A 26,676-nucleotide genomic window follows, 5' to 3' on the forward strand; every position below is an offset into this window, starting at 1 on the left:
GCCGTTGGGCCCCTTTATCCCATGTCCAAGATGGCTCCTTGGCCTGTTCCTCAAGCCAGTCTCCTGCTCTGAGAGGCCCACAGCCAGTCTTTGAGCTTTGGGGAATAAATGAAAAATCGTCAGGGTGTATCTGAATTGATGAAGGTCACACTGGAGTGTTGAAAAATGGATATCCATATTTTATCACATTTGCAACACAATTCCATGCTCACCTAGTAAACATGAGAAGTTCTGACCAACACCCGTTCTGACAAACGCAGTGCAACATGTGCACAGTGGCAGAGAATTACCCCTACAGCCTCTGAAGGAGCAGAACGCTCGAATGCGTCCCAAACTGCTTCGGAAAAGGTCAGCCGTGCACCCCAGACCCTCCTCCTATTGTTGTTCTTGCAAGCCACATGTTTGTTTTACTTGACTCAATGGACTTGATCTGTGGATCTTAACTGTGTTTCGTTCCACATGCACCCAAGCCTTGTAGGAATCCAGTCTATTAAATCACTTAATCTCCAAGAGGAAAACAGCTTTCATCTTAGAAATTACATGGAAATTTAACTTACTTTTTTCATTAGACAAGTGAACACTAACAATAAAAACAAGTGATTTGGGAAGTGTGGATGTTCTCTGCTAAACCATGTGCAGACATAGCTATTTTGCAGCACTATGTGTGATTTAATGAGCCACAAATCATCACAAGTGTTAGTAAATAAATTTGCAAAAACTCAGGGTTGAATGCAAAAGGAGCACACCGTTCCATCTGAGGTTTAATGGAAAGTCATGACAAAGAAAAACAAAGACAAATAAACCTTTAACTGGTTTGTTGTGGTTTCTACCACAGAGAGCCTGAGAAGGCATGTGCAGAGTGGGTCTCCGTAGCTGTGTTTCCATTACAAATCGGCACAAATTTTTGTCTATATTCTGCTAATGTTGAAAAGAACAATTTCATAATTGATGGGTTTCCATTAAATAGGAAATTAAATTAAAATCACACGTGAATAAGTTTGTTCACGCGATAAGTCATTAAAAATCATGTCAGCGACGGATGAAAGCAATTCTGAGATATATTGACAATTCAGCCATGGTGTTAGCGCTCATCTATCAGCCATCAGAGGAGATGTTGGTGTCTTATTCAGGCATTGGAGCAATAAACCGATATTCTTGGGAGCAGCTTCATATGCTGCATTTTGGAGAAATTTTAGTTGGTGATTTTAAAGAAGAGTTACGGATTCAACACATACGAATGACCTTTTTATTAAATATGTAACGCTGTGAGAGCTCAGGTGGAGCCAGCATCACAATGTCCAAAAAAACCCAAAGCAAACCACCTTCTTCCTGCTACTTCCTGTCATCTTCATGGTTTTCACAAGTGTTTCCATTGCAGTTTTGCAAAATACATCTATTTCAATTAGGGCTGTTGTAAACGAATATTTTAGTAATCGAGTAATCTATCGATTATTCTTACGATTAATCGAGTAATCGGATAAAAAAAATTTATAAAATAAACTATTGGCAAATCTGCAATAACACCAGTTAGTCCAGATCAGTCCAATATCTCCTTTTTGAGCATCCCTAACAGTTAAATGTTTGTAGTTTAGAAAGTTTACTTGTAACAGTAGTTTGCTTTAACCTGAAGAAAAGTTATACTAAGATATTAAGGCTTTCATTTATGTGTGAGTTTTGAGGATGCTTTAATTAAAAGCATTATTTTTAACCATCACAGAAAAATCTAAATGCAGTGAAATGTTTTTTTATGTATTGGAAAACAGAATGTAATCTATGTTAGGAAAAAAATAAACTTACTCAAAATGTAAAGGTTTGAGTTTGTACAGAGTTCTGCAGCCTTAACTAGTCATGATAAAATGCAAAAATGTTGCTATTTTTATTAAAACGATGCTATTATTTATTCTTGATTGCTTAGGTATAAACAAATATAGAATTACTACAAAAAATATTAATCAAAAATTTCTAATTCATACATAACAGTAGCGAGAAGAAAAGACTGTAACTTTTCAGGATGGAAAGACACCAATAAATAAATGCTTTTCAGCTTATGCCTGTAATCTGTTGCTGCGTATTTTTATTAACAAACTTACATTAAGTCCTGCATAATTTCTCTCAGTTCCACCCTCACATACAATTTACACTACACCCGGTTAAGTAACCGCTATGTTTAGATGTAACGTTAGCAAAATAATGTGCCTCAATTTACATCTATAACATGGCAGATTATCACACAACGTAGTTAGCAAAGAGAACATAAACGTTACCTGTTGGCAACCGTGTACGAGTTGGATGCATGTAGCGGGTGTTTTCTCTTCAGATGCTGCAACATTGATGTCGTGCTGTTGTGGTACGCCAATTCTGCTTTGCAGTGGATGCATTGCGCTGTGTTGTCCTTTCTGTTTAGCCTAAAATGTTCCCAAACTTTTGACATTTTTTGTCGCTTTCGGGGTTCTCCTTCTGAGCATTCTCCGGTTCCCTCCATAGCTACAAACTTAGCACATATGCTCCAGGCGCTAACGGAAGTGGTAGCGTTGTGCAACACAAAAACCCTCCGGCTAGACCAGTGTGCTGCGTATTTAACAGCATTGCTTATTACAATACAATAAATTTAGCGAAGCTTCGAGGCAGATAAATTTCCTCGAGGATTTTTTGTAATCGAGTTACTCGAGTTACTCGATGAATCGTTTCAGCCCTAATTTCAATACAGCTGAAAAAACCACCTCATTCTAGAGCAAAAGCTGTTCATTGAAACATATGACTTTTTTCAACATTTCTGGTTCCATTAAGCAAATTTATTTTTGTAATTTCAATTTGTGCAGTTATATGGTTAATGGAAACACAGCTACTGTGATCATTTTTAATCACCTCTGTCTCTATGTCCAGCATTTTAAAATCCTCAGCAAAAACACAATTTCTGTACAAATCAGATTAACATTTTCGTTTTGCGGTGGTCTTTTTAAAAAACTTTCATGGGTTTCATCCATAGTTCAAATGTTTTTACTATAGCCATACAGACCACAAGTAAACACTTCTGAAGGGAAAACTTGACTAAAGCCATGCAAGTAAAGAGAAGTACAACAAGAACCTTGACCTTGAACAATAAAAGGCAATAAATAATCAAATAAAAGTAGGGGAAATATGTTTTGATGCATAACTGTGGGTGACCTTGTAATTCCCTCATTTATTGTTACAACTCTAAAGTATCAATTAGTGATCCTGCAGCTAAGTTTATGTGTGATAAAACCAAATCTTTAAAAATTAGACCTCAAAGAAAATCAGGAATTGAAATTGGCTAAGAAAAGCCTGATCATGGCACAATTTAGTCGAATCCACGTGTTCATTTAAAATAACTTTTTATCCTTTGTGTGCAAGCTCGTTTTGAAAGGGACTAAAAAAAATTATTACTGCACATTCTTTCTATCGTTCCTTTCATTTTTCAACCTAAGTAGTTACTGCAGGTGTTGGAAGAACTCATTGAAGTAAAAAACTTGGATATTTCCCACTGGCACAAAAACACACCCACACACATATGCCCTGCTCTGATCATTTTGACAAGTGTGTCATGCTGCCTCTACAGAGAACTCCACAACCTTGGGATTCTGAAGCCCTCGAAGACATTCAAAACAGAAAACTCTCCAAGAGTCTTAAGCGGAGCTCTAATTACCCCTCATCACAATTAAACACAGTGGACAGCCGCTCTAAACACTGGGTGACATCTTAAAACTGAGTGAATGGCTCCCTGCACCCCCTGCACCCCGTCCAACCACTACCACAACCACGCTCAATCACTTAATGTTCAACACTAACCAACCATCACACAGACCTACATTCATAGGCCGAGCTACAATAGAAAACACTGCTGCCCAGACGGTTTGGTTTGCACTTTATCAGACTATACAAAACAGCAACGCCTCATTGAGCCACAATTTGCTGCTAGTTTCCTACAAGAAGCAAAACAAAGAACGGGGCGGCCTGGTCTTCCTTTTTTTGTGTCAAAGCAGCGGACCAGACAGCACACACACAAGCACGCGCACACCCACGCCCACACACACGCATACACATATAAACGCAGCGAGAGTCAGAGATGTACCAGTAGAAAAAAAGAAAAAAGTGAGAAGAGCAGCACAACGCACTCAAGAACAAGTCTGTCACATCCTTCAAAGCACAACATGAGTAAGCTTTGCAACCACTTTAGGAGAATAAAAGAAGATACTGCACACCTGCAATGCAAATAACACTGTTTTAACTCTTCTGTTAGTTAAAATTATGGAAACTGAACATAAAAAGAATTTCTCCTTAAAAAGCAACTAATTTAACTTCTGCTTCTCTAAATATGCAAGCTGTAGCTGCTGCAGAACAAAACAATAGCTTGTCCTCATGATTGGGTCACAGACATGGACCACATTAAAAAAAATTGCTTGGGGAAAAACTGCTTATGATAGGGCAGTCACACTCATTTCCCTCCCTCTGTTACCCCCCTCATCTCTCTCCAACTCTTCCTCTCCAGTTTTACTACCACGATAATTCCTGAGCGAGTAAGTGAACGTGCTCTGTGTGCGTGAGCCAGTTGGGGTCGAAGTCCTGTTTGTGCATTTGTGTAGTCATGCGAGAGCGCGTGTGAATGAGTGTATTGCTCATGGATGAGTGCCGCGGCAGTGAGTGTGCAGAGGGAAACAGAAGTCTGCAGAGCGAGGGTGAGGGGGGGCTCGCTCAAAGTCAGGCTATCAAGCAGACAAAAAGATGCAGTTAGGGAGTTTATGCTGTGTTTTGTGTTGTTGTTTTGCCCTGGTAAAGAACAATAAGGCAAATTCAGTCATTCTAATATTCAAGTAGTTGAATGGGAGGAACGCAACAGAAATAGAGAGCGTAAAATAAGCACCTCTCCAAATGAGTAATTGGCACACTTGTCACCAAAGGGACTATTAAACTTAGAACAAAATATACATAAGTATAAATGATAAATGTGCAATTACAAATTAATTACAAAGTAATATTAGTTGCACTAATTGCTATAAAGAAAATAGCAAAAGTCTTCCCAAAAGTGTTAACAATAGAGTATGGCGTTAATATCTTTTTATGCTCTTGCACATCTTGCTACAATTTAATATAGATTAGTAGACATGATTCACATTTAAATGTATAGAAAACACTAACAACTGATCAGATTCAGGGAGAAAACACAGTTCCATATTTACATAAAATATGGCATTGACCATTGATGGAATAATTTTCAATTCTTTGTTATAAGACAAATTTGTTATACGAAACTTGTTATAAGAAACCTAACTAAAAAGATTATTTACCTGGAGTTGTTTATAAACACAAATGAATGTTCAAATAAACAGTTTCATGTTTTATTATTTTCAACAGTTGCATTTTGACCTTGTGGCACAAAATCATGTGACAATGAAATGCTACAAAATTTCTCAAAGTGAAACCACTCACAAAAAAGTAAATGAAAGTGATTCAATAAGATCCAGACATGATGGAGAATAATTTAAGCATAAAACCTCCCTCCATCCAAAACTTGAAAAGGTCAAAGATCAGGAAGCAGGAAACTGCTTCCCTTGCAGACCTCACACATCCTGGACACAAACTGTGTAACATTTACCTTCAGGTCAGTACTGCAAAGTGCTACTTGCACACAGCTCCTCCAGACTAGTGGCAGCAGCAATTAGCAAACACATGGTGGAACTGTGAGTCTGCTGAGGAACAACTCATTGTAGACATATTCCTGGTTGTAAATGGCATAATGCAGTAGCATTGTTGTGATGAAGTGCTGAATGTCGGAAAGAGCAGCCTCTTAAAGATACAGACGCCCAATTTCAAGGCGTGAAATTGCACAAAGTTCTTTTAAGTTATGTTCAATATACACAGCATTTTTATAACTGAAGGTAACATAGCTACCTGGTTGTGCTATAAAACGGAACTATGTGCCTGGAAATTTAACTGTTGCTGTAAGAACAGACCACTATCTGTTGAAATTACACTTAGAATCAGGACAAAGTAGATTAAATATTATATGAAGTGCAAAGAAAAGACAAAAAAGTGGCGCGATGGTTAAAGGCAAAGCTCTGATTTTCTACCATAGACATGCGACTGGATCTATTATCATACAAACACTTCAATAATCTTCAAAGAATTTCTTATCAAAAGACAGCGAAGTTAAACCTCCCACCCCACTTCACTTCAGCCACCTCCAATATACCAGGGCAGTTTGAAACAGAGAGGAACACTCTTGTAACCTTTATAAAGATTTAGATGCTGACCAAAGCCTCTGCTGTCCATCAGTTTGGCTGGTTGGGTGAAAAAATGCTCTGAATGGATGGTTAATGAGAAGTGACGCTGTGATCTGATGACACTGCGGGGATACTCTAGTTTGTCACAACGTGTAAGGGCCTTCACATTTCAAGGGTGGCTGCACTTCAGTTAAACAACACACAGCTTAACATGAACCAGCTATGACAGAAAAAAGTTTATAATCCTGGATAAATCAAGGCACAAATCAGCAAGACATCTCAGAAATACATTTATATCTCACTGCAGACTTCAAAGCAAATCAAAAGCCAAAAAATTACCTCCAGCAATACATCACCAAAGACAGAAATGATTTATTACATGAATACAGACATCTGAAGCAGACTTTGGTGTGTTACCTCTGAAACACGTTGACACCTCGTACCATTCCTTTCATTAAACTGTGGATGACAGAGAACCTGTAAAAGAAGAGATAAAGTCACATAAACTCCAAGCATTAAACACGGGCACAAAAAACGTGTGATAAATTTAAACGCCATTTATTATATGATACTACTTTCAATGATAATGAAGTTATTTAAAGTCGATAAAAAGCAGTTAGACGGAAAAAGATGTATTGTCCTCTGCTATGTCATATGTTCACATCTTTATTCCTTTTTAGAAGAAAAAGCATCAGATGTATCAGACTTCTCATATCTAAACCCACTCCCTTCTCACCTTTTCCTCCATTTACTTTCACAAGCGTGCACACTAACACCAATTCTTTTCAGTGCCCTACACTTACTTGGAAAGTTGTGATTTACACTTGTGTACTAAAAACAGCTTGAGACAAACACATTAAAATAATGAGGAGAAGAACTGACTCTGTGTTAGTGGTTGGAGTCATTTGTGAAAGCTTCCTCTGTGTGATACTGATACGAGAAAAGTGTGAAAAGCATCATTTAACACGCTGAACTTCAAGTGCAAGGTGAAGGCTGAGAGCTACCCTCTGATACCACTTTGTCATACCAAAAAATATTGTTGCACGTATCCTCCAACAAAGCCTATAGAGTAAATCTAAGTCAAATCTTTAGAAACTAATTTACTTTACAGAAACCGTAAGTAGAAGTTGTTTGCTTTGCTGGGGGTCTGCAGGTGTAGGGATTGGCTGCTGGATCGAGAGCAGGGAGGGGGTCCTTTAAATCTACATATGCATAAACACACACAGCACTAACCCCCACGCCCACTGACTTTTGTCACCCACACACGCATCCCAGCGCTCACCCACCCCTGGAGAGAGCGCCCAACCTCCTGACCTCCTACATCAGGGGGTCAAAGAGAATTTAACACGAGGGTTCCACATTCCTTCAAGGTGATAATTGCTGTAGCTGCTGGTGGGGGGCCATCAGGCACAGGGTAAACAAGCTATGACTCCATGCACCCTCAACTCCCACCCAGTTAAACAGTCTGCGTGACTGTGACCTGCGTAAATTATGCCACCGAGCCCATCCTGACAGCACGTCAGCCGTAGCAGACTGGTGAGTCTGTTTGGTGTCTGAGCGCCCAGGTGTTCTGGATAACTGTAACTGCAACATCAGCAAGACAAGCCAATTCACACATGCTGTCAGCTTCGGTCTGGAGGCTGGCTGCATAAAGCAGATTGTTAGCACAGAGCTGAGCTAAAGCAAAAGGAAGCACTCAGAACAATAGGTCGGGGACAGCAAATCTGTTTATCACACCTCCCGATCTCTTCTACTGTCCTACAGACCTGAAATCAGCTAATGAGAGGAGCTGAATGAAGTAAGAGAAGTGGCGAGATAGATTGTGGTCCGTAGAGTCATCTTAACTTCAGATACACACCACTAATACAGAAATTTTATTCTTAGTCCTGCACTGTGCACCCCCACCTATTTACAGATTTTTCTGTGGAATGTCACTAAAATATTCAAATCAAAATACAACTTGAGAACCTAGATGTGTCTAGATGCTACTGACTGGCACTTGCAAAGCAGCCAATCTCAGAGCGCCATTCATTCTCCTTGGTGCTCATTGGCTGCGCCAACAAGTGCAGAGGTAAGACATAGCGCTAAGGCAGTTTCCACTATGCATTTTAAGGTATATTTGGAGTCTGAAATACTAAAACATGCAACTAGAAAGTTTTCAGAGGGGGATCTCAACTATTTGCAGATTTTGGCTACTTGCCAAATCCCTGTGAATACTGCAGAATGAGCAGAACTGTGAAAAACAGTTACACTCACCTATGCCCCCCTCAATGCCTAAAACTAAAGCCAAAAAATACAAGTACTTCTTGTACATTTTGTCTAATAATTATCTGACCACTTGAGGCCACTCATAGATCATTTATAAAAATTCCAATACAGCGAGCCTTAAATTTTTTTTAAAAAATGGCAAAGTAAGACTGTGACATCACAGCAAAGCTAACAAAGATTGTCCTTTTGCAGCAGGACACTGTGAATTTCACACCCTTCATCCCAATACACATGCACTGTTCAAAGGGGGAGTACATCAAAAGCAACACACATACTTCAAATATGTGACCAGAATTAAAGTTCTACCAAAATCCCTTCGTGCTACCGAATTATAGAATTATTAATTCAATTATATCTCAATTATTTATTTCAGGTATGAAATTATTTGCTTCCAGCTACAAAATAAATGCAGGAAGGTTACCAACAGCAACATGTGTCCAAAATACGTAATGGTACAGAATGTTGCAACTTATTCACATGTTTAAGGTAATGAAATTAGAAGAGTTTAAAAATGGCTGGAAATTTGTTTGTATGTTGCATTTACTGCATTTTTTTAATAAAAGAAAATTAATAATCCACTCAACCTGTTAAATATTAGGTAAGTACTCATAAAATCTATTTTTCTATGAACACTGTTTCTGGTAATTAGGCATTTGTAATTAGTAAGTAAACAAATTATTGAAAACAACATGCAAAAGTATTTATTCTGCTTTTCAGCAAAATAAAAACATCCAGGCTTGTTAAAATGAAGTTGAATAACCACAAGAACATGTCTGAGTTATTGTTTGACAAGCTGCACATGCAAGATCAACATTTAAAACAAAGAAAGCACACTGGATTTGAATGAACTCTCCAGAAACGAAGGGAAATTGTGATTTTAAAAGAAGTTCTAAAAAATGTCATTTGAAAAACACTCTGCTGCTGTTTGACAAGGTGAACTGAAAACAATTCCTTTGTAAGAATTATTTATTGTTGTGCTGTCAAGTGCAGACAAAGGGGTGCTTAGTGGATGCTTAGGAAGAAAAGCAACACCAGATTTTTTATGTTATTTTGTTTTTATTGTCAAAGAAAATGTTGGGCAGTTTAACTTAAAATGAATTATTAAAAATGCAGTAGTGCAATACAACAAGTCTTGCATTTTAAATGCTGTAGCATGAGCAATTCCTAGAGAATGTTTGAGTCTGTTTTATATTTATGACTCGATAATATGTTGTGGATTTCTGCTTTTATCTTTTACTGTAGTCAACTATCTGACTTTTAGCTGTTTGGTAAATACAGGCCATGCTCTCCACCCACATGTGGTTTCCCCTTAGCCACACACTAAGGCTTGGGGAGGTTATAAAAGCCAAATGGGTGATTAAAAAGCAGGAATAATGGCCTCCACAAAACTAGGAATGCATTTAACAACTACAGCAGCTCCAGAATTGTTCAAAATCAGGCTGCCGTTAATATCGGGAATCATTCCGCCTTCTCATGACCATGGCCACATTACAAAGGGTTCACGGCTACTTTCAAAGGAACTGACCCTGGGAAACATGAGAAGCACCGGCAGGATATGCTCTGTGTTTATGATTTATGTTTGAAGACAACCCAGGAGGATTTAGTCTGGGCATATAGAGCTACGCTGACCTGCCCATCAGTTTAACAATGTTAGAGTATTGCAGATGCCTCTATAATCCAGGATTAGAAAAGTCAAATATACAAACACCTTAGCCTCTCCTCCCTTTCTCACAAACACCATGAAGGGAGACAGATTGAAAGGGAGGCTATTGGCTGCTGTCTGTCTGCTTAGTACACCCAAAACCCAAACTCCATCACTTTCCTCATTACTAGAGCTTCATGGCTTTTAGGGCTCTGTGCTTTATCTGGGATTTCACATTTCCCCGGCCTACTACTTGACATGGCTCACCCAGCTGTCAGTAATCAAGCAGCATTGGGCAACAGCAGCAGCAGAGGCTGGCCGAGACTTCAGGCGGCACCTTGATTTGAGAATTTCACATCACAGCCACTGGGACTGCTAAAGTTTGGTAATTATAGGCTACACATCCTATCAAGCCTGTAACTCTAAAGGTCGCATCATAAACTAACCTGGCATAATAGGTGGATGGGAATGGGGAGCAGGGGCAGTGGGGGGCCAAAGTCCTCACACCGAGCCAATTTTTTCAAATTATTGCAGGATACAACAAACCTCAATGTATTTTATTTGGATTTCATGTGACAGACCAACACACATTGGTGCTTAATTGTGAAAAGGAGGATAATAATCTATAATTCTTAATTTTTTTTAAAGAGTGCCAGTGCATTTGTATTTAATTGGATAACCCTAGATAAAATCCATTAGAACCGACAGGATTCAGAAATCATCCAATGATTAAACAGTGAGCCTGTGTGCTTCAAATATCTTAAAACAGCAGTTCAGTGCTCAGATGAACAAACAACATAATGAAGGTCAAAAAACACAGCACAGAGTTCAGGTAGAAAGTTATGGAGAGGATAAGAGCAGGGTTAGATTCTTTAGCAATATACCAAGCTTTGGATATCTCACAAAACACTATTCAGTCCATCATCTGAAAATTAAAGGAGCTTAGCACAACTTCATACCCACGAAGACATGATCATCCATCTAAACTGACAAGCTGGGCAAGGAATGTCAGTGGGACAGCTACTAGAGTTACACTCAAAGAAGCCATTTAAAAAAAGAAGACATAAAAAATTGTTTGGAGTTTGCCATATAGGGGAGAAAGCAAACATGAGAAACTTTATCTGATCTGATGAGAATGAAGTTTAAATTTACGAAGCCAATACATATAACTCTGTCTGGCAGAAATCTAACACTGAACAAGACCCTGAACACACCATCCCCATGAAGAAACATGGTGATGGAAGCATCATGCTGTGGAGAAGCTGTTCATAGTTGACAGTGAGATGAATGAAGCTCCAATCCTAAAAGAAAACCTGTTTGCTAAAGAATAGTGAAGACATTTTACCAAAAACAATGACCATAAATGTACCTCAGAACTACAATAGGCCTGTTTAGATCAGAGCGAGCTCCATTCTAGAAATGACCCAGTCAAAGTCCAGACCTAGATTCAACTGAGAATCTGTAGTTTCATCCAGTCTTACTGAGGTGGGAAAATGTTTTACTCTCTTGAAGCGCAAAGCAGGTAGAGGCACAACAAAAGACATGCAGCTGTAACTATGATAAAATGGATTGACTCAGCAGAGATAAACACGAATGCATGCCACACTTTTCAGATTTTGCCTGTTGAAATTCTGAAAACCATTTATCATTTTCCTACATTCTAGGACTGAAACAATGAATCGAATTAATCGGGTTAAATGTGATTAATCGATTATTAAAATAATCATCAACTAATTTAGTAATCTAATAACTGTTAACTTGCAAATACAAACTCTAAAATTTTATGTTAAATCAAGAATAAGCAACTTATTTTTGCACATTGATGTTAGAAGTATTCTTTAGCTGCAGATGCTAGTGTTCCCTAAAGATAAAGTTATTGCATTTTAGGCAATAGCTTTTATTTCATCTAAAAAACAAAGTTAATTTTTTGCTTACTTGTATTTTTGAATATTTCAAAAGTTGTATAAAATAAACTCAGGCGGTTGAGTAAAAATTCTGCACAGCGTGCCAATTATTATTATTATTTTATTAATTGTCAAAATAATCATTAGCTGCAGCCCTATCGTGTGCATGCACTACTTTGTGTTTGTCTATCACATCAACTTAGAAAAAACACATAGAAGTTTGTGGCTAACAGACTGGAGATGTCCTGAGGATGTCCTTCTGCACATCAAAATTCTTTCTGAATGCATAAAAGAAGTGATAACTGAAACATCCTGTTTTGTTTTTGTCCACGACCACGTGCTTGTTTGTGTGGGTGCTTCCACCTACAGTGAACGCATTGTACTTGTGTGCACTCTAATTGAGAGGTAAGCAAAAAAGTTGCCTTTAAAGTTGCCAATAAATATCCTGCCAGTAATGTTAAACACCTGCCCGTAAAGCTCAGAGGAATGCTAAATGAAACCAAGTTGCAGAGCCTGTCTCCTGTCTGGGGTCTAAAGTCAAGGCAGCAGGATTTGTAATGGCTGTAACCGGGATTATGGAGTTCAAGCATTACAGGCAGGAAGCGAGAAAAAACATGACATGGTGAAGCGCCGCTGCTTTTCCTCCCTCTAACGGCCAGCACAATGAGTTGTGTGTTTCCCTCTTACAGTACAGAAGCATTCCAGATTATTCTAAGACTTTTTTTCTGTTGCACAGCAGACTCTTGGCATCAAGAACATGTCAAAACACATCATGGCGAGATTTTTTTGTTGAACTGCCATCACAGCTGAATGATCAAAGCTTCTTCAGAAGTATTGTTTAATACTATCAGACACATGGGTGTTTAGCCGAAAAGCGTTCCCAATTTCTTCAAGTGTGAGTCAGATAAAATTGGACAGGAGAAAACCGCAACTCCAAACACATCCTTGTGATCGCATCTTAACCCCCTCACTGACTGGACATAAACGATGATTTATTAACTAAAGCACGGTCATGGCATGAAGATGTTTTAAACATATCACAAACCAACTTCCACTCATGTACAATCCAATATAAACTACAGTCTACGTGTTTGATTCTTCAGTAGGCACTGAAGTTAATATTTAATATTTGATGAGCTGTCTGTGCTGATTATCTATGCGACAGAAGGATGATTTTGTCTGTGTTTTAGGGCTTCCAGAGGTCAAATAGAGCACCTGACCCCACAAGCTAGAGACACCGTCGTTTGGCCTCGGCTCTGGTTTCGATTCCCCAAAACTCCTGACGCCGTTCTCACGCTGCACCTGTCAAGCACCAAAAGGCCCCCTGCCACGGCCCTTTCAGCGACAAGAATATACAGCTCTTCCCACAGGTCCAGTGTGGCTAATTACTGCCAGGACCAAATGCCACAATGCTACAGGGTGTTCAACTGATGTCCGCTTTACTCAACAGTTGTCCTCCTCTGTTTACTTTCTCTCCCTCTTTCCTTAACTAGAACCAGAACAGGCTGACCATGCACAAGCAGTTAGCTCCAGTCACCGACTGTCCAGAGATTAAGCTCTGCTGTCTACACGCAAGCATGAATAATGAAGCTATCGCTCCAGACAGGCAGGCAACGGCGGCATGAGTTATATACACCAGTAATCCCACAGGCTACTCCATACACGCGCCAGATGTAGTTGTACAGTAGTAGCTCTACTGTAAAGCTCATGTATCATTTCACAAAGCAGAAGCGTCGACTCTCGCTGATTAAAGATCTTAAATCTTAACAGTTTTAGGAAGGAGAAAAATATGTTTTTTACAAATGTGTTAAAAATTATCATCATATTGTGACAGTATGGTATGAGACAGAATTTGTGAAAAAAATCTAGCTCCTCTGCCTTCACCCAGTGCTCCCAGTAGTGACTGCAGAAATACACAACCCAGTCAAAAATAACCAGTCAGAGCCGTCAGGAGGGTTTTAGTGCTGTCAATCAGCAAAGTGTTTGTGTACATCTTGCTTTCTCCTACAGCTGATTCACCACAACATGGCCTGTCGCGAATGCTAAGGCTAGTTAGCATAGCCTCTAATGACGGTGGATAAGCCGTTTTCCAGGAATGGCAAGTTGTTTCTCCATCATTAGCACATTAATCAGCACATACACAAGCATGATTGGCAGCGCTAAGACCTTCCTCCTGCCTGATTGGTTGTTTTTGGCCAGAAGCGGTGCACTTCTCCAGAACGTATCAGTAGCATTAGGAGGTGGAGGAGCTTGAATTTTTCACAGATTATCTGTCTGATACCATACTGTCACAACATGGTGGCAGCTTGAACAAATATGAAAAAAACATATGCTTCTAAAAGTTTCATACTGCAGCCTTAAGAGAGTTTTCACCATATCTACAGTGAACCCAACCAACAGTTCTGGTCAGAACTTTACATAGAATTGCCGTGGGTTTTAATGTCATAGCAATTTAAGCTTTTAAGTTATTAATTTAATCCATTTTTGTTCCTCTGGGATGGAATGATTATACAGTAGATCATTAATCAATGGTTCCTATGGAAGTATCCAAGTCAATGAAAGAGTAAGTTTCATCAGAATGAAAAGTCCTTACATTGTTTTGAACAAGGTAGTCAAAAAAGCTTTGTCATGTTTTCAATGTTACAGTTTACTCTGTGTTCTAGTTCAAAATAAAGTGAGAGCTTGGTGACACTGCCTGAAAATGCTTAGGAGAGCACTACGCGGTACTTGCGTTGTTATTTATCATAGAATTGTGCAAATTGAAATTACAAAAATATATTCCCTTAATTTCCGAAAAACTCACGTTTTTGCGCTGGGATAAGGTGGTTTTACCGCCGTATCCAAATAGATATTTCGCAAAACTGCAATGGAAACACTACTTCCGCATCACGGGAGTCACGTGATCAACAGCTGGATGTTATTACCGGTGATGAGAACCACGAAGAAGACAACAGGAAGTAGTCTTCTTCGTAATTTGTAGTTTTCATTTATCTTTTTTATTATCGTTTTCAGGAGGGAACAGAGGGGAGCGGAAAGTGTCGGACAATATTCAGCTGACTCCGCCAGAGCTCTCACAGCATCGCACATTTCATTAAAGGTTGTGGGTCATTCAAACATGTTGAATCTGTAGCTCTTCTGTAAAGTTCCTGACTACAATTTCCCCAAAATCCCACATATGTAGCCGCTCCCAATATAAGGGGTTTGTCTTTCCAACACCTGAAAAAGACGCCAGAGTGTCCTCTAATGGCTGGTCGATGATGAGCGCTAGCGCCATGGTGTTGATATGAATATTTCATGTACCTGTTTACATCCATGGCTGCCATGATTTTTAATCACTAATCGTCTGAATGAACAAGCTCATTCGAGTGTGATTTAAATTTAATTTATTTTTAATGGAAACATCGCAATTGCGAAATTGTGTTTTTTCGACATTTGTAGAAATATATAAAGGCAAAGATTTGCGCACATTTGTAATAGAAACGCAGCTACTATTTGCACAGCCATTTAAGTTGTACAGTGAGTTACACATTATTTAGGGAGGTAAATGTGTACTACTCACTAAATATGTGTGTTTTACATTTTTACTCCATATGCTCTTTGCTCTGGAATGATGAGCCCATGATGCGGTCAGTAATATTGACAGTAAACATGTTTTCCATCATAGCTGGAATGTTTTGGAGACCTTTTTTTTTTATCCATAATGACCTGGAACACTTAAATGAGACAAAAAACACAATAAAAGAGAAATCTGTAAAAAGATCAAAGTACTTCCACTACACTATGTGTTTGAGTAAAATGATCTCTTTCATAAATCCAGCGTCAACTTTTCTCTGAAATTCCAACTATAAATAATTTGAGCATCTATTCTCAAAAAATAATAATAAATAAACTTTACAAAAATCAAGCAAGGGTAAAAATAAAAAAAGAAAAAAAGTTGCTATTTATTTTTCTAAACAACATATTACTCATGTTTGACCTAAGGAAAAGTTCAAAAAGGAATATGTGGTGGAATGACCCGGAATTCAAACAGTTTTAATTCCTCTTAACGCGAGCCTTTCATACTTAAGTTGGGTTCAGGTGTCCGTCTGATCAGGTCCTCATTCATAATGCGTGCTGTGTTGAGATTCACTGGGTTGGAATGGCTGTCAGTCATGCACTGATGAAAAAAATCAGAAAAATGCTCTGCAATGGTTTCTTATTTCTTGTCCGGAGTTCTAGTCGGAGTAACAGATTTTTCCTCCCCATTGGAAAACGCTCCATGACACAACGTCCAAACATTGGCTGCACCTGACGTAAGGGCGGATAATAACAGGGACCACGTGACTGCAGCGCTCAGCCTGGACTCAGCAGGGTCTGTCAGAGCCTCCCTGGTGAGGACGAGACACACAAGCACTGAACGGAGATGACGGTTCGGCTGTTAAGGAGACATTTCCAGAGCTATGTGATGCACGTCAAGATATTTAAACTTTGCATGAGCCACTTTTTTCAGCTGTTCTATTGTGGGGTTTTACAGATTGTATCTAAATGCGCGAAATAATTGGGAGGGGAATAAATGCGCAAAAGCGCACCGACTGAGTTCGAGCCTTATCTTTTCCTCTCCCTGCAGTTGCCATTCAGAACTCTTTTCTGTCTTGTTGTAACTAGCACGCCACAAGCCCCGGTTCTGAAGAGCAACGCGACTAAATTCCTCGGTCTAAGTCTTATCACGCTGCGTCACCGGCTCAGACGGGGGCAAAGTATGGCACCATATTTGAACTTGCATGAATGAAAGTGACGGCATCAAAGCACACAGCCAGCAGGCGACTCACTCAGCCCCGCTCGTCTGTCTGTCTGCCTCCCCAGCGTGGCACTCTGCTGCATCCTTCAGGGGAGCATCACCTTGTGGGAGGCATCCTCCTTTTTAAACAAACATCGGTCCTGGACATCCAAACCAGCTCGTCCTGCGACATATTTTTAGTTTGGACCCGTTGATGTCACTTCCTGCCTGGGTAAAGCCTGTACAATAGAGCCCAGGGATGCGGAGGGGAGTCCGGAGAGACAGAACTGGGGATATTCAGAGCCAAGTTCACAAGGTCACACCTCAGGGCAGAATTCAAGCCCCAGAGGAAACAGGCGATGCTCTTTTCGAAAGACAGCCCCTCTCTATTATTACTCGCTATAACGACGTTGTACACTTTAACGTGATATACAGTCACATCCACATCCTCCTGCACCCCTGTCATGCGCTGGAGACGTTCATTTCCTGCTGCGCTGTGCGCATTTACGGCCAGTGTTATGTAATGAAGGCGGAATCATAACACTGTGCGTTTACATCATGCATAATAGATGAAATCTGATGAGAATCAACCAACAATGCATTCAGGACACTGAGAAAATATTTAGTTGAACAAAGTCACAAATGCTTGATGGAGTCAAATTTAAGTAAAACAAAAAAACTTCAGCCACCCTGACCATATTTTTAACAGGTCCTTGAAACAATTTATTCACTACCATTTAGTTCTATGTTTCCTGAGATTAATTTCTCAGTGAGAAAATAAATTTTATTCTGGGTTAATTATTTCTGAGAGGTAAAGGCAGGGCGGTATTTAGCAGTATCTGGAATTGGTTGGTTAGATTGGGTGCCATAAGCATGCAAGTTTGTTACATCCATGCAATTTAGAACAGCTTGGTTAGGAACAGATCAACTTAGATGATTTTAGGCCTTTTCCCCACAAGCAGCAGCAGTTCTTCCATGCATGGGTCTCCTTCTGTGTATGGTAGCCATATTTAAAATAATTGGCTAAATTTAAAGTTTCACAACTCTAATCTGTGTTTAGAAATAATGATCAGTGGAGTTTAATTTCATCCATGATTGGCCAGGTAATGTTTTATATTTCTCATAATTTTCTCAACCTATTTTGATCCTATTTCTAAAATAATTATTACACATATGTTTTTTAATATTTTTACACGTAGATCAAGTGTTTTCCTGGTTCCCTAAAAAAGTAGAATAAACCTCTTAATGTAGTTTCAAAAAGGAATCTATAAATCAGATACAAGCTTATACTAAAAGAGTAATACAGATTATTCCTTTTTATAGTGCCTAAATTGTATCAACATATACAAATAAAGTAATAGAAAACCTTTTTTTTTGTGTGGAATGCCATCCCTTGGTTGAGTGTGCCCTGGGTTATGAGTCTTATCACTCACAGTACAAATGTTATTTGTATCTAGATCCAATAAAATAACTGATATTACACTGACATAGAAGTGTAATAGTCGGGAACCATAAAAATATTTAGTGTCCCTAAAACTCTCAGGTCCTATTCTAATGCCCAAACCCAGTGTATAGATGCAGTGCGGCAAAGTGATGACTATCTTATTTCCTAGTCCAGGTCTCTCCTCTTCACCTTTGAACTCAGACCCAGCAGCCAATCTCTGATCCACAGAGGGTCTCCTTTCACTTTTACCCCCATCTCATTCCAGGCCCCTGAGATAGATGACCATCAGCATGCCAATACTTCACAATACTTCAATTTCCTGCTCAGGAAGAGGTATTTTAGAGGTTGATCAAAGTTCACAGGAGCAGTATGGTGCCTACAGGGTTCAACACCAGACACCAGCCTCGTGCCAAGAGCCTGAAATCCAAAAGTTAAGCTGTGAACATTCCAGAAACCCCGGTCCTCCATGTGTTAGCAACATAACCCCTGCTGCCTCCGTTCTGACTGAGGGGCAGTATTGTGATGGACTCTGACATCCAGCAGCCTGACTGTATATAATTTCAAAAATGCTCAAAAGTGCATGTGACAGGAGGATTTGGTCGTCAGCTGTCATAACTGAGTCACCAAAAGATACATTTTTCAATGCTCAAGACAGTCTTTTTAAATAAAACACAATACTTCATACATTAACAGAATCCAATTTTATCCCTGATTCTTACCAATTAACTCTATGCTTGGAAAATATAAACCCAAGCACAAATAAGGCTGCTCAGTAATAGAAAAATATATTATATTGTTTAAAATTGTAATAGTGGTTTCAACCACATGTCTACATTCCTTTCTTCCTTTTCCAAGGTCACAATGACTCTACTATCCTCTTGAACTTTAACCTCTCATTCACCAAGAGCAGACAACCCCCTCCAGTGAAAAACAACCCAACAGTCCAAAATATTATTAAAATGAAGAGTTTAAATGCAATGCATCAGAACAGTCTGTTCTTTTGCAATTGTAATATTTCACAATTTAAAACTATGATGAAAATCATGATTTGATTTATGATTATAGTTACCGTCGTGACTAAAGATAAATATTTTATGGGTTTACATCCTCAGTAACTACAAGCACTTAAAAAAATAAATAAATTTCATACATTTCAGAATCACAACAGCCATTTTTACCCATACTTTACACGTTTGCTAATAAATTAAATGAATTGTTTTTAATTATTTTAAAATTTTTAAAACACAGCAACAAAAAATAAAAGAAACCTATCAGATGGCATCCAACAGTCATATATGATTTTTTGTTGGTGTTGTGAAAAGAAAGACTATGGAAGCCCGTTTCCGCCACTCTGTAAAAAAAAAAAAAAAAAATTCCGCCACTCTGTAAAAAAAAAAAAAAAAAATTATCTCATTATAATGAGATAGTATCTCATTATTTTGAGATACTATCTCATTATAATGAGATAGTATCTCATTATTTTGAGATACTATCTCATTATAATGAGATAGTATCTCATTATTTTGAGATACTATCTCATTATAATGAGATACTATCTCATTATTTTGAGATACTATCTCATTATAATGAGATACTATCTCATTATAATGAGATAGTATCTCATTATAATGAGATAGTATCTCATTATTTTGAGATAGCATCTCATTATAATGAGATACTATCTCATTATTTTGAGATACTATCTCAAAATAATGAGATACTATCTCATTATTTTGAGATACTATCTCATTATTTTGAGATACTATCTCATTATTTTGAGATACTATCTCATTATAATGAGATAACTTGAGTTGGCCCTATAGCTTGAGATATGCTCAACTTGATAGAAAGAAATGGATATTGATAATATCATTGAGCAATACTTCAGAAGTGGTTTTACTAATCTTGAAATCTTGCGAGTTTTGGAAGAAACCCATAATGTTAAATTAAGTCTCCGGACGCTGGAGAGAAGACTGCAAAAGAAGCGCCTTTGGCGTAGAAAAAATAAGACAGATGTTGCAGAAGTGGCCTCTTTTATTGAGCAACAACTAAATGGATCTGGGAGACAGCACGGCTACAGGTGGATGCACCAGAAATGTTGGATGGCTGGCATAGTCACAGACAGGGAAACAGTACGTCTTTTGATGCGCCTATTGGATCCCAACGGGGTTGACCTGCGTGCACAAAATCGCTTGAGACGACGCTTATATGTCAGTCGGGGACCAAACTATGTCTGGCACATCGATGGGTATGACAAATTAAAGCCTTATGGGATATGTATTAATGGATGCATAGATGGCTTTTCGAGGAAAATGATCTGGCTAGAAGCTAATAAGACTAATAGTGACCCTCACATTATTGCTGGCTATTTCATTGATGCTGTGATGGAGTATAATGGATTTCCACAAAAGATACGAATGGATCATGGCACAGAGAACACTTATGTGGCAGCGATGCAAAGATTTCTGCACAACACCGAGAATGAAAATGGTTTTGAATCTGTTATTCTCGGTCCGAGTACAAGAAATCAAAGGATAGAGCGATGGTGGTGCACTTTAAGAAGTGAATGTGCCCAGTTTTGGATGGACCATTTCGACCAGCTTAAAGCCGATGGCTATTTTGTTGACAGCTTTCTGGACAAATCACTGATCCAGTTTTGCTTCCTACAAACAATACAGGTACTATAAATTTACTTCTTGCTTTCAGCACACAAATTTGAAATAAGTTACAAATAATACAAAAGCATGAATTTGTTTTCTAACAACTATTTTCTTATTTTTTTCCCTTTTTTTTTTTTATCAAACAGGTGGAGCTGGATCAAGTTGTCCATACATGGAATGACCATCGTATACGATCTACAAATAATCCTCGGGCTCCTCCTGGTCGTCCCACATTAATGCATGGTGTTCCCAACCTGTATGGGGTTCCAAACTTTTTACAGTCTGCTAATCTAACAAAGCTGGAAATATGTATAGAAGAATGTCGTTTCAAGGACTTTCCCTGTGATGTTGATGTATTTCACTTATGCACTGAACTCATGACTGAGCACAGACTGGTAATGACAGATGATGTGTATGAAATTACTAATCTTTATGTAAGACTCCGTCAAATGATCAGTGACGGGCTGAGGGAATAGTTTCTCTAAGTTACCCAGGTCCACAAAACATCTAACAAGTCAGATAATATGTCTATATGTCCTCTGTAAACACTGATTGTAAAACTACAATGCATGACTGAGTTACAATTTGTTTCTATGGTTTACCTAAAAAGACTAAACATTTTAGTTTCCTTCAATGTTGTGGTCAAGGTCAATTTATTAATTTCTATGTGTTTAATCTTACTTATTTATGGAAAATACTAGCCTCCTGTTCAAAACAGTACTAAATAGTACCAACATTTGCAGGCTCTCTGTTTTCTTAGCCTTACTTGTTCAGGGAAACTGTTGATATATGGACAGGAGTATTACATGTAGAAGCAATGTTTTAATCATGTTATTAGTAACAGATAACCAATATGCTATTGTTTGCAGTTGGTATTAATTTGATAAGAGTACAAATGTTGTCCTTACTCTTGACATATACATGTTTTTCAGTATTATGGCCAATCAATTTATTTACAGTGCAACAGCAAATCATAAACAGACTCTACACTTTATTCAAAATGTATTTATTTTGTATTCTGTCAACAAAGAACAATCCATTACTTTGACATCCCCAAAAATAAATCACAAATGCTTAAAAAAAATTTGCCTTGGTGTATAGTGCATTTAATAAGTTTAAGATAAAGGAATTTACCAAGTTGTGTCCAGTAAAACAAAAAGACTCTTTTCATAACCTTCCACAAAAGAAATCCAATGTGCAAAAAAGAAAAAGAAATTAGAAAACGATTTTATTATGAATATGGATGCAATGTAACAAGTACAACTGTCAACATAGTTGTGTCTCATAAAAAGATACAATAACAATAAACAGTTCCTATTTTTGTTTATTTTGGCTGTGAACTTCTAAATACTTCCTACAGTAATTTTCACTTTACCTCTTATGATTTATTATGTCAGCTAACAATTAACATGTTAATTATGGCATAACAAAAGTCAGCTGCATTTTGTTGTCTGGCATCATGGCTTTCCAGAGATAGAATTTTGACTGCTCCCCTGACAGTTAACAGATATGCAGAACTTGTGCATGTGTGGTAGAATATCTCCCTTGTTGAGTTTTGACAACCTACCCTTAAACAAACCAACAGCTGTGCTGCACAAACCAACATTTACCTATCACAAACAGTTGATCCCGTTTTATTACATCTGGAGAAAGTTTGGAAATTACTCAGGTAAAATGTTATCTCTAAAACCTTAAACCCTGACAAGGAAATTTTGGGGAAAATCCTTAAAACATCTACTTAGATCTTGATAGGCAACTTGTTACTTTAAATAGCCACCTTAAATCCTTTTTTTTCTGAGTTCCACAACTGTGGAACTCCACCCTCTACCTCCACCACTTTCAAAACTAAATAATGTCCATGACCCATACATTAGACTCCAAAACCTTGTTCATTTCAGCACTGAAATCTGGATAGCTATCATAATAGATTGACAGCTCAAGGACACAGCCACATGTGTGAGCCACAGGTCTTCTGAGAAACCCTTGAATCTTTGTGAAATCAATAAGAATTTTCTTATCCAGGAACAGGTCTGAACCTGTGCAGAACCTTAGAAACAAGGACAGATGCTGCAAATCTGCATTCCTGATATACGTGCTAACGTACTTTTGAATGTCCTTCTGATGAACATTCATTTCCTCAGGAAAGACAATGGACTTCAAAACTTTTCTTGCATTTGGTCGCAAGTTTTCATACACTGAAGAAAGGTCCTGGAAGCTGCTCCCGATGATACTGAGTGTTTTGGCCCACTGTTCAATAACGTAAGCAGGCTCTTGGACAAGTGTTTTGTGTGCAAGCTCCTGGAGGATTTCGTTTACATTGCTGGCAGTGGGCATTCGTCTGCAACTGCGGTTATCAAGAATCTCTATCAATTCCTCTTTGTCAACACTGCTGAAGTCTGACTGCCATGACTGAAACACAAAGCGCTCAGATTCAGACATGCACTTAAGGAAATTCTCCACCACCTCACTTTTAACCTGTCCAAAGGCTGCTTGCTCTAGTATGACAGGTGCAATCTTCATAGGAAGATATTTCTCTCTTGTCCATCCAAAAGCAATTATTCGGCCTACACTCTCCCACTGCTGCTGTCCATAATCATGTCTCAGAAAAGGCACTTTATAAGTGTTTCCTGTAGTACACTGGTCATAGAAATCTTTCCAGAATTCAGAAAGACAGTCTCTAACGACTCCTCCGTCATCATAACCCATCTCAGGTGTTCCATCTGGCAGTACAAGCTGGATTTTGAAATCTCTATCTAAAAGTCCATCATCACAGAAATGTGCTATGAGCTCAGGAAGTACCTGTCCTCTGTGAACTATCAGTATCTTCTTCACTGCCTTGGAGGATGATGTGGATTGAGGGGATATTGGCAAAGTATCATCCAAAATCTGTGGCTCACTGTCAGAAAACGGTCCTAGAAACACTATGTTACTGCTATCCAAATCCTCCTCCCTAAGCTCTGTAGAATGAAGTGAAAAGTTAATATTCTCATGATTTGTTATGTTTCCAACAAATAGGAAGTCAGAAGTTACTTCTGTGGATATTGTAGATTGGCTGGTCACTGCAACATTTACAGCAGATGAAGAGGAGGGCTGACTCAGAGAACTGTCTTGATCCTGAAAAAATGATGAAGACAAAACTTCATCTTGACTGACTGACTGGTTAGCCTTCTTTTTATGGGTGGTCAGGTAAAACCTGAGAATAGTCAGTTTTGTAACATGAAACATTTGTCCAACAGTGATTTTGTCATCAATTGCCACTTCCTGATAATCTTTTAGATCCATTTCAAAATCTGCTACGGACCCTTCTCTATTTCTTCCATTTGGAAAGAAGAGGCCAATAGCCATCTGGATTATCTCACTTTTTTTAGCATCCTTTGATACATCGACCTTCCTTGTTCCACCACCTCTTCTTGCTCTTACTTGTTTAAAAGCCTGTTGTTCTTCATCATAAAGCAGCCAGCCTATTTCTATTTTTCTCTTTGACTTCAGAGCATTCTTCTTTACAGTTGTTTCAGATTGCTCTTCTTTTTCCATACCACAGCCATCTTCATGAGCAGTTTTTCTTTTACCCAGCTTTGATTTCAGGCGCTCAAACAGTTTTGATTTGCGACTGCTTGGGGGGCCATTTTCCTTCCTTTTACAGTATCCTGATAGGGCTATGCGGTCTCCATATGATGGCAAATAATTCTTTAGCTCTTCATCTGTCATGAGCTGGATGACGTTGGTATCAATCTAAACAAGGACAATAAAAAATAATTTCTTTAAAACTACAAAAATGGAACTAGAATTGCATGCAAATTATTTGAATTAAATTAGATAACATTGCTAGACACATGCTTTAAAAAAAACTGTAGTTTTTGAAATACTGATTTAGTACCTTCTCTCTCAGCATGGTCTCGATAGTTTCCTCTGGAATATTCCTTTGCCTCAGGAAATCACTCAGGTCATCCATTCTGTGATCATACACTGGAAGAGAAAATACACAAGACCATCATCATATGTTTCCAATAAAATGTAAAGCAAGTCATACTACAAATTATAATTTTACCTAAAAAACTAATCATAATATAGTCATTCATAATGCCATCCCTCCATCCATCCATTTTCTAACATCCTGGTCCCTAATGGGGTTGGGAGGTGCTGGTGCCTATCTCCACCTAACGTTCCGGGCAAGAGGCAGGGTCACCCTGGACAGGTTGCCAGTCTGTCGCAGGGCAACACAGAGACAGACAGGACAAACAACCATGCACACACACACTCACACCTAAGGAGAATTTAGAGAGACCAATTAACCTGACAGTCATGTTTTAGGACTGTGGGAGGAAGCCAGAGTACCCAGAGAGAATCCACCATGCACAGAGAGAACATGCAAACTCCATTCAGAAAGACCCTGGACTGGGACATTCATAATGTCTTTAAGCACTATGTTTTTTCATCAAATGATTTTACTAAGGCTAAACTCAAACTATTTCAACGTCACAAATAAATTCTTTCACAAAAAATATTTAGCATCTTTTAAACTTTTGTTTTATAATAACTATTACCACAGTTATTTCATGCCAAATTGATGACTTTATACTATGCTAGCGTACAGACAAATGTATGCATATACAGTAGTTTTACTTTTAAAATGGACACATCTTGAGAAACCTCTTTAAATTCACAGAAAAGATAAGAAAGCATTTATTGGTAGTAACAATAAATTTTCTACTGCTAATCTTTAGCAGAAAATTAAGCCATCTGTGAAGCATAGAGGTCTTTCAATAGAGAACTGGAGAAACACGCTATGGCAGAGAACTCACATATACCTCTTGTGTGATCAGACAAGGCCAGTGAAACTGCAGGCGCTCCACACCATCAAGTCTTCTGTCTTTCTGAAACAACCTGCACTGTACAAAAGCAAGCACATTTGGTTTTGATGGTTACTTGAACTTACTGATTAAATCAATAAAAAAGATTTGCAGACATACAAAAAAAAAATATATATATATATATATATATATACTGTATATAGCCTATTTACATTTCTTTGCTTGGGGTGCAGTTAAATAAATTATTTAGAATTTAATATTAATAAAAGAGAGAGAGACACAGAGAGAACGTGACATAAAATACCATGACATATTTTAGTTTAACTTTAAAAAACATATATACATAGGCTTAGAGGTATTGTTTTGGTGTCGCCGTGGTTTGGGAGCGAGATGCAGCATCTACGAACTACTCACAAGTTATTACACCACGATTTTGTGGTAGACTGAACATGTGTCATTACAGCAAATAAACGTACCACGTAATCCTTCGATATTAACTACAGTTACCGGAAAGTCAGTTGTGGACTGACGAAGTAAAGAAACAGAAAACGTTAGCTTCAAAGATATGAATGCATCTTCTTAAGCTATCTTCAAGAATAGCTACCGTCGTCAGTATGCCAAATTGATGACTTTATACTATGCTAGCGTACAGACTTAACTTAAATTAACAAAACCACATTTCTTACCGTTGTAAACAGCTATGTTTAGCTGGGCGCTTGCAGGCGGCAGGCGCGACTGACGGTACAGTCAAACCGCTACAGGTGGACTGAACCAATTCGAAATGGGGGTTCAACCTCCACAGTCTTTCCAAATGTCCCGAACCTGTGTAGACTATCTCATTATAATGAGATACTATCTCATTATAATGAGATACTATCTCAAAATAATGAGATAGTATCTCATTATAATGAGATACTATCTCAAAATAATGAGATAGTATCTCAAAATAATG

The 26,676-nt window shown here is 38.3% G+C and overlaps 1 protein-coding gene and 2 long non-coding RNA genes across 5 annotated transcripts in view; 1 reads left to right on the forward strand and 2 right to left on the reverse strand.

The window, feature by feature from the left end:
- LOC116714145 (uncharacterized) overlaps nucleotides 1–17,262 on the reverse strand; it is a 132,321-nt gene extending 115,059 nt beyond the window's left edge. For 2 of the 3 annotated variants that reach the window (XR_004338013.1, XR_004338012.1), the window contains exons 1-2: nucleotides 16,862–17,262; nucleotides 6,657–6,716 (exon numbers count right to left, since the gene is read on the reverse strand). This is a non-coding gene — a long non-coding RNA (uncharacterized LOC116714145). The remainder of the gene's footprint in view (nucleotides 1–6,656; nucleotides 6,717–16,861) is intronic. The other variant, XR_004338014.1, reaches the window with a different exon arrangement.
- A 2,726-nt stretch (nucleotides 17,263–19,988) lies between these two features.
- LOC116714105 (uncharacterized) lies at nucleotides 19,989–21,401 on the forward strand. Its single transcript, XM_032554427.1, has 2 exons — nucleotides 19,989–20,931; nucleotides 21,060–21,401. The coding sequence occupies exons 1-2, from the start codon at nucleotides 20,107–20,109 to the stop codon at nucleotides 21,387–21,389; spliced, it is 1,155 nt and encodes a 384-aa protein (XP_032410318.1). The 5' UTR covers nucleotides 19,989–20,106; the 3' UTR covers nucleotides 21,390–21,401.
- Nucleotides 21,402–24,261: 2,860 nt separating this feature from the next.
- On the reverse strand, nucleotides 24,262–25,893 carry LOC116713965 (uncharacterized). Its single transcript, XR_004337961.1, has 3 exons — nucleotides 25,722–25,893; nucleotides 24,791–24,879; nucleotides 24,262–24,645 (listed from the first exon to the last, which is right to left on the reverse strand). It is a non-coding gene; the product is annotated as an uncharacterized LOC116713965 (long non-coding RNA).
- Between the last annotated feature and the right edge of the window lie 783 nt (nucleotides 25,894–26,676).

The sequence above is a fragment of the Xiphophorus hellerii genome, chromosome 23 (genome assembly GCF_003331165.1).
Source record: "Xiphophorus hellerii strain 12219 chromosome 23, Xiphophorus_hellerii-4.1, whole genome shotgun sequence".
NCBI lineage: Eukaryota > Metazoa > Chordata > Actinopteri > Cyprinodontiformes > Poeciliidae > Xiphophorus > Xiphophorus hellerii.